This window comes from Dysidea avara, chromosome 5, assembly GCF_963678975.1.
Source record: "Dysidea avara chromosome 5, odDysAvar1.4, whole genome shotgun sequence".
Taxonomy (NCBI): domain Eukaryota; kingdom Metazoa; phylum Porifera; class Demospongiae; order Dictyoceratida; family Dysideidae; genus Dysidea; species Dysidea avara.
Window position 1 is genome coordinate 32,223,335 of NC_089276.1, and position 16,066 is coordinate 32,239,400.

Genomic DNA, 16,066 nt, shown 5'->3' on the forward strand with positions numbered 1-16,066 from the left:
CAGAGTCTCCTAGCTTTTATAGCTGTAGAGCATTCTCTTAATTCCCAGATACAGATGACTGTTTTATTAGAGTATTTTGACATTGAATATCCTGCACATGTACACTAATTACGGAATGAAAATACCACAGTTTATCAGTAAAGATTAAGCATTTTGGTCTATACTAAGTTTTAATAGAACAGATTTTATTAGTGACAAGCAGCCCACACCAGTAAAACTCTGAATGTGCTTTTATGTCTTTGCAACTGTGATGGCATTTTGCAAGTAGAAATGGCTCAGTTTTGGGCTGTTTTCATTCACCAAAAAAGTTAAAATAAGTCACAGACATGCACACTGATTCATTCAGCAAACCTTACTACTCATTACTTTTTATTCCAAAATTCTGCTTCTAAAATTAGATATGCCTGTGATTATATAATATGAATAAATGGCAAAATTTCAGTTTTGTCTGAAATACACTTAGTGCTCCCTTTTCACTTGATATCCACTAGTGGACATATACTCCTATAAAAAATGCCAGAAAGTTGTTTTGAATTGAAGGATGCTTTCTAAGGTGGCTTTTATGTGTGCGTTCTATTAGGAGTTCTGCAAAAAAACATGGAGCAATTCCTATTGATACAGTAAGAACCATAAATGTGCCAAACTTTGCACATATATATCATACAGTATGATAGTAACTGTATATTAGGGATCATGGAGGTTTGTACTTTCTCACAAAATAATATTGGCCAGAAACCAACCAACAATACCTTCATGGTGCCTTGGTAGTAGGTTAGGTATAACCAAGTCCAAAAGTGCCTTCAGTATGTGCAAATTGCTTTTACAAAATTTTAAAGATTTTATTTACCTACCAACCGACCAACTGACTGACTGACTTACTGATGCATGCCTTCAGACAAGCATAACTAAATATTGGCTGAGGCTACGGAATAGATTTTTTCACTGTATTCAACATCGTGCTAAAGATCTATAGTACGACACTGAATGAACTAATTTTATAGCATACTTTTATGCTATTAAAATTAGAATATAATATAGACTTTTACCCTTTGTCTTTTTTCACTGCAGACATCCAAGCAATTGTATCTAATAGTTTTATTCATACACAAGCATACTTGACTTTCATTATAAGGATTGTGCATAAAAATATGCATAGCTATATTGTAGCAACGTGTGTATTTTAGTAAGACTATTTGCATGATTTCATCCATGCACAGGCTTTGATTAACACAAGTGGTGGCATACTGTATTTGTAAGACAACTGTTTTAACATATAAGCAGTGGTGTTGAAAGCTCTATGAGCATTGAACACAAAGTCTAGAAAATAATGAATGACAAAATTAATACAATTTAATGTTTCTATACATACATGCATGCATGATAGGCTATAGGGATGCAACAGTACAGGTAAATACCATATTGTGTATTGTCTTTTAAAATATTAAGTTATTAACAACAAAACAAAATACTGTAATTTGCTTTTGTTTGTTGTAAAATAATTTTCTTATGCAAAATTTGTACGAAAATTTCTTGCACTAAGATTTTTATGCAAGATTGAACTACTCTAATAGAACAGTCCTTCACATAAATCATACGAAAATATTTTTACACGAAAATTTTTATCTTGAAACTTTTTTGCATGAAAATAAAGTGAATTACAGTATAATTACAAACAAAACATACAAACATTCAAGTATTATCACACAAAATAATTATTCAGTCAAACACAAATGACTCTCTGTACACACTAGATCAACTGCTAGGCCTGCGTCAAACATGCCAGCATAATAAAAAGCATAATAGGCTGAAATGGTATGCCAGTATAATGCTAGTATAGTAGGTGGAATATTTCAAACTTTGGAGCTTAATTCCATGAAAATAGATCAATACTCCCTAACAGAGCAGTCAGTGGAAAATGCAGAGTGTAATAGAGTACTCAAATGCATTGTATATAGCTCCATAGATCGATACTCTCTAATAGAACAGTTGTGTTGTAGTGAAATACTCTAACAGAGCATTCACTGATTAAAATTTTCCGAGATAATTGTAAGAAATGTTACTAATCTAAGAGCATAATGCAAGCATAATGGGAACACTGAAGTGTTTTGGGCAAAATTTTGAGCATATTTGACTCAGGCCTACTAGTAGCTGTGTAGTAGTGCATGTGCACATGTGCTACAGTAACATGCACTACTATTCAATATAATACAATATAATTGATGTACATTTACTTGCCTTAAAGGAGTATATCAGTGCCACAATCCCTACTGGAAAACAAAAGATCACAGCAACAATAGCATTATTCCTGTAGTTGGAAGGATTCTCTCGTTGGGCTTCTGGACATCTTTCCACCTAAAGAATCAGCATATTATTAAAATGTTAATATGTTTATAATGTATATCAATTAAAGAAACATCAACATATATGATGGCATAAGACATGCGGACCAAGAAGCCAGTGTACCACACCACAGTGTACCACACCACAGTGTACCACACCACAGTGTACCACACCACAGTGTACCACACCACAGTGTTATTAACAATAATATTATTCAATTCTTGTATACATAAGTAGCTCAAGATCAGTACTCCCTTCTCTAATTTTCTCTATGCATTGAATAGATTACATGTTAGTGAAATTCTTCTCTTGAGCAAAATTGTTCCAAGCATTCTAGAGATAGTAGTACACAAGGTTCTTTAATTTTTTTTTTTGATTCATCCGATTTACAAAACTACAAGGAAATACAAAAATTACATGATCTTCCTGAAATTTTGTATAGTTTAAAGGCAATTTTATTATTAACCAGCACTGGTATCTGCCCTACATACAAGACTCTATTTCCCTAGTTACAGTATTTCAGTGTACCAAATTTATAGTGACACATATGTAAGCTAAGCATTGAACCTTTCATTATGTATGTATATGTATTTTATACATTTGGTATGTATACATTTGGTATGTATATGTAATTTTCATCGATTGACAATTTTCAGGATTTTATTTTTGTGGATCACTTGTTTTTACTCAGGCTATCTGTCATTTAGCATAGAGATAGTCTTGATAAATCGTTAATATTGGCCTAATGTATTTCGCGGACTGGACTCATGGACTGGACTCGTGGACTGGACTTGCGCACTGAGCTGGAAACAGCTTTTAAACAATAATCCAGACATTATCCATCTCTTGCAACACTGGAGATACCACTATAGAGCTACAACTACTGATACTACTTTTCCTTACAAGTCAATAAACCAGCGCATGCACTAATTAATTAGAATACACGAGTATTAGCAGTGATAAAGCGTGATAGAGGCTATTGTTGTAGCTTAGATGTTCTTCCTTTGTTGTTCCTGTACTTAGCACTAGTGTTAGGGCTGTAGTAATGAGCCAGTTTATTTGTATAGCTCCCGGCATCACCTTGCCGGCTTGACGGTGCCACCTATAGCTACCCTGCTAAGAATTATTACTGGCTCATCTCTACAACCCTAGCACTAGTACCAAAGCAATAAAGGAAAGACAACAATCGCCTCTATCACACTTTATCACAGTTAGTAATTGTGTATTGTAAGTGTATTCTAATTAATTAGTGCATGCGCTAGTTTGTTGACTTGTAAGGAAGAGCAGTATCAGCAGTTGTAGCTTGATAGTGGTGTCTCCAGTGTTGCAAGAGATGGATAATGTCTGGATTATTGTTTAAAGCTGTTTCCAGCTCAGTCCGAGAATCCAGTCCGCAAAATACATTGCGCCATTAATATTTGAGGATGAAGAATTTTTGGACAGCTAAGTAACCACAAAAATTATGTCCCTTGAAAATTTGTACGTATAATATGGTACAATTATTGGAAAAATAATAATATATTAAAATACTGAAGCAATGACAATTGTGCAGGAAGCTATAGACACAGCTAATATAGTATTCATGTATTTTCAAACTATATTTACCACCAAATTTCAGGGGCATAGCTAGAACCCAGGCCCAGGCCAGAGCGTACACTACACACAGACAATTATCATTATTTTGAAATGTTCTGAGATTGTGTCAGGCCATACTAAAAGTTGGTCTGACAATTCATCATAATGGTCAGACATGAGAGGGGCATATAAGCATGCAAAGCATTGGATGCCTCCCCTGCCCCTTCATAAATTTTTTGATTAAAAACTGATATTTTGCAAGATTGTAGACATGCTAATTAATAATAACAGTGAGCATGATTTTAGTAGAAAATTTTCAAAATGTATACAGTTTAAGATCAATGATGAGTATTCATATTTCATAATCAATGAACATATTATGTAGTACATATCAATCACCATATAAGGGTAGTGGAACCTGTTAGCATCAACTCTGCATGGCCAATTATCTAGTCATCAGAAAAAGCCACTTCAACATCAGAACCATGCACTAATATTATTGCTATTTTCTTGGCCCTACATTCTTTCCTACTCATCATCTCAATAAAACAACTAAACGTACATGCCACAAGTACAGGAAATAAGGCCTTAAAGCTGTTGTCTATAGTTAGTGAATTTTACAGCTATCAGTTTCAAGCCGACCCACTGACCAATTCTGAAAATCATGTTCTTGTGCAAACCCAATAAATCCATAACAGACATATTGTTGACACGCAGTGTATTCATTGGGCTACTTGGGACAGCTGATTAACTACTGTAACAACAATCACTCACTCGTGAAACCATATAGAATGTCGTCTGGTTAGAAACCATATAGAATGTCATCTGGCTATTTTATTAGGCTATGTGTACCTAGGCTGAGAGTTAGGAAAGTCTATATCTACCTACACAAATCATGTGTGTTGAAGTGCTAATTACTAGATATTAAATGACTGACCAAATGAATTGATGGACTTCCAAACAGCTCTATTAGCCTGATAAACATCTGGTGTTATAATTGTCTCTGCTACATAAACATCCAGATAAAGATACTTTAATAGAAATCACCCTAATACAGCAGTCAGGCAACGATTCAGTAACTAGCATTGATACGTATCTGCCCTACATGCAGGACTATAAATATTTTAATGCCAGAAACAGACACCAAGCATTAAACACCATGTAGCAGCTATGTAGCATGATTTTTTTTTTTTACTTTTAAAAGATATGAGGTTTGTTTTGTCTGTGGTTTTGACAGAAATGTAGCTCAATTATTTAGTGAGATGTCCCTACCGGTGCCTTTAACATGTTGTAAAGAACAAACAAAAGTATTGGTATCTGCTTTACATGCAGGACAATTAATATTACATTGGGAACTGGGCCAAGCATAAATGTTGTAGTGTGTGTATAGCATGCCTGTTAGTGCATGATCCTTATGCCTTCTTTTAACTATGTATAGTGAAATAATGAACAACATGCAGGGTTAGTTAAACTACATGCAAGTTAAGGCAATACCTACATGACAGGTGGTGTACACATAGCACAGTTTCAGTATGCTATGCACTAATGTTGTAGTGACACATAGCTATACCTGTTGCCATACAAAACCCCACGCAAGTGTTTAAACATTATCATTAATTGTCGTATCATTAAGGTAATGTAAGCAGATCCAGATCTAGAGTGAAAGGATGTAAACAGGATTAGTGAAATAGCTGTGCGAGGTCAAGCAATTGCACACACAGTTTCTCAGTGTAAACTATGGTGTCTGCATGATGCCAGTAATATTATCACTTTTCAGATGCACAGTAGTACCTGCCCATATAATCATGCAGTTACACAGCTGCAGACTAAGTGTGAAAGAATCTTTTACCTAGAGACAGGACAAACACACTATGTTGGCAATTCACCTGCCCTACTACAGAAGTGCTATAAGAGTTGCTATGTGCCAGTGCTGAAAAACTGTGAACATAAGAATTTATGGATAAAAAAAATTGTATGGAGCTAAACTGTAACACACAGGTGTGAACAATGTGGACGGTTCTAATAGTACCTGTCCTATTATGTAGGCTATACACAGAGCATCATTTGATAATATCTTGACCACAAAAGACATTAATTTATTGGTACCTACCCTACAATGCAGAAGTTTCCATATTGCAACAATACTATACTCCCTAATGATACTACAACCTATTGTCATCACCTCTAACCTCCCTACATTTACAGCATTACTATATACTGTATGATATCTTGATTAAGCTACTACTGACTATTATAACCTATTGTCATCACCTTTGTACAGCTACTACTAACTATTATCAACCAATGCAATGGAGGACATCTGCATAACCTGGACACTTGGTATTAGTCCTAAAGTATCCCTTAGCATGTAAGCTGACCTGAAAAATCAGGAAACCTTGATAATCAGGACACTTTTGGTCATTCCAAATTGTGTCCTTACTACACAGGTTTTACTGTAGGGTGAGAAAAATAGCATGAAAAGAACATATAACAGAAAACCTTTTACCAAAAAGGCTGCCAAAACGAAAGAAAACAAGTAGTAGCAAAAAAGTTTGTTGAAGAAAAAACAGTTGTAACCAAAAAGTTTGAGAATAAATGTGACACAACTGGGATTTGAACTCACAACCTACCAGTTTACAGCTTCACGCTCTACCACATGCAGTGAATGTCACTTGTAATTGCACTGCCTTTAAATGTTGTTTATAAAGGCATGCTTAAGTTGAATGAAATAGCTGTTTATTTGTGGTTTGCATGCGGTTTACAGAAAGAATTCAGGTGAATTTTTGCTCCTCACCCTTGCACTAAACGTGCTGTAAACGATGAATGATGGCAGCTAGAAGCTTCGTTTAAACACTAGCTTATTCCTAGATGATGAGCATTTTGTTTAGTGTTAAAACCACTTTGATACGGGGTGCAGTAACTGGCAACAAGAATACATGAACTCAAATGGAATGCAGACAGACAGCTTTTCAGCTTTATATAAATAGATTGTAGCCACTCTAATAAACTACCTTAAGTTCAATTTTAGAAGGTAGAAATGTTCAAAATTTTCATGGGTGGTATGTATTTAGCAGAAAGCTTACTTTAAAGAATTTAAGATCAAGACACTCTTAATAGAGCAGTCACACTAAGGTATGCCTTTTCTATATTGTCTAGTGACAGCGTTATGTATCTAGGCCTTGGCAACACCAAAATTCTGGTTACACCCCTGCCAAAGTTGCTGTAGTGAAATAATGCAGGGCATTGACACAGTATAGTTCCACATCCCATAGCCCATATCTTAGCCTCCCTATATACTGTATACTCACCACAGCTATAGCAGAGAGAGGTAAAGATACAAAGCAAAGAAAAAGTGCTAGTACCTGCCCTATGTGCAAGACTTTATTGCCCTACATAGTCATTTCAGTAAATTTAACTTGGCGAATAAAAATCTAAAAATTGTACTAAGTATCAGCTAACACTCATCGAAGTAGCCTATAATACAGTGTAATACTGGAAAAATGTCTATCCTGTAGGGGCTATAACACAGAACCTTGACACAATCATGTTGTCCCACAGCATGTGTATTTCCAGCTATGCATACCACACGAAACAGCCAAGCTGTGAAAAATGGTGCAGCCTATGATAGTACTGTACCACAAAGAAGTAGGCGTGGCCCACAAAATAATCTCACCCAAAAAACAGCCTTGATTTCCCCTGACGATGATGAGGTAGTACTGGTTAGGTAAAAATAAGCCCAAACAAGCTTTCAGATCAACCCGAAACGCTTTCAACAAGTTGCTACAGAATTTAAAAAAAAATATTTAACAGAATTTTCTACTGAAACTGACTAACTGACTGATGCCTTCAGACATGCATTACTCGATAACGGCTAAGGCTATGGGCTTGATTTTTTCACTGTTTGATGTCGCTTCAGCCCGAGAGGTGCCTTTTGGTATACTGCAGTATGTATAATGCATTCTTCATGGACTTACCAGTATCCTCTTTTGTGTTCCATTCATCTTTGCTGACAGCAAAAAGTGTCGATTTGGTGGTAACACATGATGGCTTCTATTCGCAACAGAAATCATCTGTATTTTTCATAGCAGCTATTTTATTATAGAGTGGACATTTTGAGGGCTTCAAATAGAACATACATAGAATGTTCTAGAATAATCTAGAACTTCCACTGATATGTAGATCTATTGCATGCTTTGCTTCAATATTTAATAATATTATTGTGTTACTCTAATAGAGAGCATATTTTGGGGACTTCTAATAGAACATACATAGAATGTTCTAGAACAATTATAAATGTTGTTTATAAGCAGATTTAAACTAGAATTTTCATTTATAAAGCAGAAGGTGATCAGCCAAGATAGCAGCGGTTCAGTGGTTAAGGGTGGGGTATTAGGTGTGGAGGTCCCTGGTTCAAACTCTGGTAAGTTTTTTCAACGTTTTTGTGCCCTTTTTTACCCCATGGTGACTGCTGTATTAGAGTATTTCAACCCAGCAATTCTAAACTTGTTTGGTTTTTGCTTTATAACTTTGTTGCTGTAACTCTATTGTTTTTCACAAACCACCAAAAGGCAGAAGTTAGATTTTTTCATGCGAATAAATGCTCATAACTCCTTCAGATTCATAGCAAACTTTATTTGTCCCAAAGATCGACACAATCGAATTACACATTTGCGTTTTATATCAATCTTGTGAAGTGCGCAAAAATAAATTGAAGCCCCATAGCCCCCTACAGCATAGAAGAAAAAAACAAAGATGGTTTAGAATTCCTGTGAGATTTACATCTACACCCTTGCATGCATTCAACACACTGTAAATGATGAACGATGGAATCTGGAAGCTTCATTTAAAAGCTACAGTATTCTTAGATGATGAGCCCTTCATTTTGATGCAAAAAACCCTATTGTACATGCATCAGCTGGCAAGAAAATCATTGGAACCATCAGAATTGTAGACGATCAGATGGTCAGATGGCTTTTCAACTTTGCACAGATAAATTGATAAATACTTGCAAAGCTATGAGCAATAATTGATGTAAAGGACCAATTTGTTGTCACACCAACAAGGTAAAAAGCTCAAATGCCAAGAAATGGCTGCAGGGAAACAAAATAATTTTTATCTACATTAATATTGCTTTATTGTATAACATGATTTAGTCTATCTTTACATACATATAAGTAAAGAGTATAATGTTCATTTGAGTGAATTGTACAGTGCGACCCTAATATTATGGAAGCTAGTACTATGTAGGTGAAATTATTGATGATTCAAGCCATTTCACAGGGTAGAACAAAGCCACCAATTGATGACAGAACTAACACACAAGGATTGGGATTAGCATATTTGATTGAACTTAAAGATGATGCATAACCACATGCACTCTTACGTATTACTTTGTGTAAAAGTCCAAAAAGTACTAGGAGTCTGTTTCTAAGGTTGATGAACCCACACCATGATATCCCGGGATGGTAGTGGTCCCAAAAATGTCTAGGGCCTTCCAAACTTAAAAGCTAAATGAAAGTGCTGTGAGAAGTATACCTGATCCCCAAAGCAGGTAAAACTTTAAATTTACTTGCAGGTGCCAAAGCTACTCAATGCCAATAGTGGGCACTTTCCAAAGAATTTACAGTTACAATATTCTTAACCCTGTTTGGGTGATATTGCTCGATTGAACAAATTAGCTTTAGCATCACAAGTGCTCTAGAATTACTTCAGAAGAGAGTGAAGAGAATTCTTTAGTCATTGTGTGCCAAATGGATTGTTTCTGGTTTTACCCCACAGGAGTACATGTCATCCTGCACCATGATGAAATTCAACCACATATCAGTGAAATTCCTTCGTCGATAGATGGGAATCCAAGCAGATCCAGAGAAAATTACAAGCTACTAGAAAAACTCACTTTAAGCTTGGATATATATAAACAAGTTAGGGAGGGACTTAAATACTCACACAACCACTCATAATCACATGCATCATGAACCATGGTAGTGGCTCATAATAGAGGTCATCTATGTTTTTTTACCACAGGGCTAGAATAAAATGTGAGTACTTTGTGGAGACACAAACTAAATAACTTCCTTCTATGTCTTTCTTCACATCCATGACCTAGTTATAATAACACCCATTCTCAAGTAAATTTGCTTCTTGTAGGTTCACTTTGCCATTGATCTTCTGGCTTGGTCTCTGCAAGGGTAACCAACATGTTAATATGTGTTAATAAGTATCCATGTTAACACATTCATTTGGAAACCCTTCTGAAAACATTCTGGAAACATTCTGGAAACTTCTGAAAACATTCTGGATACCCTACTGAAAACAATTTGAAAATATTCATTTAACACATTCATTTAGAAACATTCATAAGGAAACAATACACTGGTGTTTGTTAACTGTGATAATATTAGCTTACTATATACTCAACAGCTACTGTACATGATGACTAACTTGATATACATGTTTGGTACTGTGTAATATCAAGCACCACCAGCATCTCTTATTATTATGTTAGCTATCCATAAATGGGTTTATAGAAAGTAAACAAACTAATGTAAAAATAAATAAATATGGGAATAGAGATTACTGAAAAAAGTAAAGAAACAAGAGTCAAACAAGCCAGCATGTTAAACACAGAGAGATTAATATCTCTATTTGGACTCAAACATTTATGCAGAAGCATTCTTAGTACTTATCTGCCCCTGATTAGTGTGTTTTTTCCTTAGTTTCTACCATATCCATTGAGATCTCTACATGTTAACATGCTGGCTTGTTTGACTCTTGTTTATTAACTTTTTTCAGCAATCTCTATTCCCATGTTTTAAATATTAAAAGTATTTTTACACTAGTAATAATGCTCTTTAGAAAGGTATTTACATTAAAAAAAACCTCTAACCCTATCCAATATGAAACCTCTACTAGTATTACTAAGTTATACTAAGTTATATAGGTTCCAGAATAGCAATCAGAGAAATCTGACCCACGTAAAGTCTAGGATTGGTCCAAAATAAAGAGCAATAATTGTTAATAAAGTACTATAGCAACAGTTAAGCATACACTGACCTGACTATTACAAATTTGTTGTGATGCTGGTGGTGAGCTCTGGGTCACTATAGGTACAGCAGTACCAGTGGACAATGGTGCTACAGCAACAGTAGGTGGGGTACTATCATTGCATGGTGGTATATTAGCTGAATAAAAACTAGATGAACACACATCATCGTATGCTGGTGGATTCTCATTCACATCAGTGTAAGCTGGTGGTGGATCTGTAGAGAAGATAATGAGTACAACAACTATTGCAAACATTCAACTTAAATTGCAGGGCTAATTTACACAAAGATTGAAGCACGTTACAAACTGTAACCATTAATTATTGTTAGAGATGCTTATGCTTAGGTTGCTGAAGAGATGGTTTTATGAGGAATTCATGTTAAATCAGTGCTTTTACAACTGAATCAAGACACATAGTACCAGGATGTGATATGCAGCTAAAAAAGCTGGTGCCACACCGTGGATATATCAAAACAAAAATGCAATATTCAAATATAAGGAAATTTTTTGGAATTTTATGTTCAATTAGGGATCATTGGTCTTCGATATACTAGTGAACATTTAATCCCTATTTCAGTCTATAGCTACCAGTGACTGAATTAGGGACTAAATGTTCACTAGTACATCTGTAGGTGTAGGCAACTTCCCTTGTTTCCCTACTTTCTTCAATGATCCCTAATCAAACTTAAAATTCCAAACTTTTCCTTTTTGTTTACTTTTTTGTAACAATAATCATTATTACCACTGGTGAACCAGCGCATACCACATCAAAAGAAAAGATGGCACCAGAGTTGATGTTTTCATCTGAATGCACACCCCAGCAATCAATTACTGACTCGAAGGTGAAGTGACCATTATGCTTTGCTTTTAGCTATGTTCAGCCTGCTACAAACGAAGAACAGTAGGAGGGTGCCTCTGCAATCAATCCAGTCACTGCAAAGAATACGGACAATTTGCACACCCCAACTATCAATTACTGATTCAAAAGTGATGGCCATTATGCTTCGCTTTCAGCCTGTCACACAGCATTACAAATGAAGAACAGTGAGCGCCTCTGCAATCAATCCAGCCACCACAGAAAATACAGACGATTCCTGTTTACAATGTACAGAAGCCATGTATTGTGCTACCGTGAATCGACATCTTGGGTTGCCAGCATATAGAAATGGGATACAAAGGAGAGCAAAGGTAAGTCCATGATGCATGCATTGTATGTACTGTGGTGTGCCAAAAGGCATGTCTTGAGATGAAGCAATGTCAAACAGTGAAAAAATCAAACCTGTAGCCTTAGCCGTTATCAAGTTACACTTGCCTGAAGGTATCAGACAAGTGGGCAGGCAGGCAGGCAGGCAGGCAGGCAGGCAGGCAGGCAGGCAGGCAGGCAGGCAGGCAGGCAGGCAGGCAGGCAGGCAGGCAGGCAGGCAGGCAGGCAGGCAGGCAGGCAGGCAGGCAGGCAGGCAGGCAGGCAGGCAGGCAGGCAGGCAGGCAGGCAGGCAGGCAGGCAGGCAGGCAGGCAGGCAGGCAGGCAGGCAGGCAGGCAGGCAGGCAGGCAGGCAGGCAGGCAGGCAGGCAGGCAGGCAGGCAGGCAGGCAGGCAGGCAGGGCAGGCAGGCAGGCAGGCAGGCAGGCAGTTAGTCAGTAGAAAATTCCATTGAACCAAAAAAATTAAAATTTTGTAACAATCTATTGGAAGCATTTGGGGTCATACTGAAGGCACTTTTGAGCTTGGTTTTATCCAACCAATACTTCCAAGGCACCAGAATGGTATTGTGAAGTTGGTTTTAGGATGATTTTTTTTGGTCAGAAAAATCCCAACCTCCGTGATCCCTAATATGCAGTACTACTGTACTGTATGATACATTGTCAATGAGCTAAGCCCTCAAAAACATTTAACAACTCATGGATGGAATTAAAAAGTTCTTGAAATTTGGCTCATTTGAATGTACTGTAGTATTGCTTGACCCAATAAAAAATTTCAAAATCTTTTCATTCAAATGTCTGACACGTTATTTATGCCCAATCAAAGTTTTCAAGCCTTAAAAGTGCATAAATGTGAAATCCTATGTGGCAGCTAAGAAATGGCTGTGATGGTAGGTTAATGGCGACAATTCAGGTAAAGTTAATGAGGTAAAGTTAAAGTTAATGAGGTAAAGTTAAAGTAAAGTAATTTTAGTGATGACAATTCAGGTAAAGTTGCCTCCTCAAATTTTCACTAGGATTCAACACCAAATTCATCTGAATTGTCATTATCAAATTTTTTGCCATTGACCTACCATTACAGCCATTTCATTGGAATTCACATATTTGCACCCTGGAATTTTTGGGGGCCACATCCTTTTTTCACTTCTCAGCTTGGCTGTTTGGGTGTAGATATCACTTCTTTTTTGCAAATGCATACCTCAAAGCCAGTGTATGGCTGGCTTTTTGGGCTTTCTTTTCACATGACTTTTTTTTACTAAAGGAATGAAGAAGAGTGCAGATTTTTGTTTATATTTTATATGTCCATTTGAATTTTATGGTTTTGTTCTTGATACCTACTGAAATTTGGAACTGTAAAATTATCTCTACAGGGTGACTTTTAAAGTACCTGGACTCTCTACTGGGCAACAGTTGAACTCTCTACAGAGTGACTTGTAACATAGCCGAGTTCTCTACAGGGCAAAAACTGAACTCTCCACAGAATGACTTCCGATGTAGTTGAACTTAGCTGAGCTCTTTACAGGTGCATTGTTTGTAGCCACAAACTCTCACTAGGGTGTTATGTAGCTGAACTCTCCAGAGAATGACTTGTAATATAGCTGAGCTCTCTACAGGGTGACTTTCTTGTAGTCAAACTCTTTGAACGGTGACTTATAATGTAACTGAACTCTCTACAGTATATCTTGCTGAACAGGGCTTGACTTGTGGCTAAACTCTCTCAGAGTAATCTGTTTGCAGCTGAGTTCTCTGTAGGAAACTTGCTGAATTCTCAACAGCAATTTTTTATAGCTGCACTCTCTACATGGTAACTTGTAACATAGTCTCTCAGGGTCACTTTCTTGTAGCTGAACTCTCTACAGAGTAACTCATAATGCAGCTGAATTTTCTGAAGGGTGATAGGTTTGTAGCTGAACACTCTACAGGGTGACATGTAACGTAACTGAACGCTCTACAGAGTGACTTGTAATGCGACTGAATTCTCTACAAGGAGACTTGTAATGTAGCTGAACTCTCTACAGAGTGACTTGTAATGTAGCTGAACTCTCTACAGGGTGACTTGTATTGTAGCCAAACTCTCTACAGAATGATTTGTAATGTAGCTGAACTCTCTACAGGTCTTTAACATAGCTGAACTCTCAACATGATGTCTTGTTGCACTATTGTAACATAGCTGAATGCTCTAATAGGGCAACGTATTATTACAAGGTTGGCTAGGTGATTATTAGCCAAGATAGCAGTTGGCTATAGTTAGGGGATCAGCCAAGATAGCAGTAGTTCAGTGGTGAAGGATGTGGGTGTTAGGTATGGAGGTCCCTGGTTTAAACTCTGGTAAGTTTTTGTGCACCTTTTTACCCCGCAGTGACTGCTCTATTAGTGTATCTCAATCCCACAATTTTACATTTGTTTGGTTTTTGCAACTTTGTAGCTATAACTCTAGTGTTATTCAAACTATCAAAAGGTACTGCTATGATGATCAGCCAATGTACACACCAATTTTCAAGTTATTCCTATATTCGGTTTACCCTGTAGCCGTGACAGAAGTTTGATCATTTTTTACGTGAATAAACATTCATAACTCCTTAGATATTTATCAGATTATCAGATTCACAGCAAACTTGGTACATGAATCCACCTTTATATGCTCTTCATTTGTACCAAAGATCAAGGCAATCAAATTACACATTTGCAATTTTTGCAGTGTGCGAAAATAAATCAAAGCCCCCATAGCCCCAGAAAAACAAAGAAATTAAAATGAAACTTTGAACGCCCATATCTCACAAATGGCTGTTGCAAAAAACAATTGCTGTGTGGTCTACCCTACCTGGCAGACAGCTATAATGCTAAAATGGTGTGCTTTGGAGAAGGGGCCATGGAGCTATGCATGCATAAAAAAGATGTTTTCTTTCTTCCTATTACAGGAGGATTGAATGTGGTAAAATTTACAAGGATGATTTGATCTGGTTGATGTCATCTTGCGGGTGAGGATAAATATTGTTTAGGTATTACTTGAAGCTGATTTACAATAGGATCAATCTAAGATGCTTTGCAATGACTTCGAAGTATTGGCCATTTCAAATCGTTTAGCATCTATCTTTATTATCGTTAGTCCATAGCTTGTTAAGGATAAATCTTGCTGCTCTGCATTGCAGTGACTCTGTCTATTTGATGGTGAAGGTCCCAGATAGGAGCACAATAATTAAGTAGTGGAAGCACTAGTTGTTTGTACGTACGCTTGTTCTTCAAATAAGTAGGACAAGTTCTTAGATTTCTTTGTAGGAATCCCAATGTTTGATTTGTTTTGTTGAAAGTGTAAGTTTGCCATGACAGTTTTTCAGATCCCAAATTATTTGTTTTCCTTCACTGACCTTAATTGAGTGTCATGGTGTAACTATTGAGATGTGATCTTCATAAAATGTTACATTTAGATATATTAAATTGTGCCAAGTTTTAGCCTGCTTGGATAACTGGTTTAAGTCCTGCTTTAGCATTGTATATGGACTTCAAGAAAGTTTATGGTTCTATATCATCTGCAAATAAATGAAATTGGCTTTGTACACCATCTGCATACTACATCAATAAGGTCAAGAATGGACTCTTGAGGTACTACAGCATTGGCCTAACATGGAGAAGATAATACACCATTTACAGCCACCTTTTGAGAACAATCTGATAGGAATGCTACAAGCCATGCCAACTTCCAGCTACTTTCTGGTGAGATCTTTCAATACAGAACAGCCAACCATACAAGTCTTGACATTGTAGCTAATAGCTTCTGGGGAGGCAGACTTGAAGAGGTTATACCTTGATGTCAGAATTTTTAATCCTAGTGCACCCTAAAATCAGCCTCTCCAATTTGTGTACAGATGTCATGATAGAGAGAAGAGGTGTGGAATATCAACAATGGGGAG

The 16,066-nt window shown here is 36.7% G+C and overlaps 1 protein-coding gene across 2 annotated transcripts in view; it reads right to left on the reverse strand.

The window, feature by feature from the left end:
* LOC136255676 (uncharacterized) overlaps window positions 1-16,066 on the reverse strand; it is a 77,510-nt gene that overhangs the window by 48,079 nt on the left and 13,365 nt on the right. For both annotated transcript variants that reach the window (XM_066048487.1, XM_066048486.1), the window contains exons 2-3: window positions 10,969-11,174; window positions 2,236-2,352 (exon numbers count right to left, since the gene is read on the reverse strand). In XM_066048487.1, the coding sequence (XP_065904559.1) occupies window positions 2,236-2,352; window positions 10,969-11,174 (323 nt within the window). The remainder of the gene's footprint in view (window positions 1-2,235; window positions 2,353-10,968; window positions 11,175-16,066) is intronic.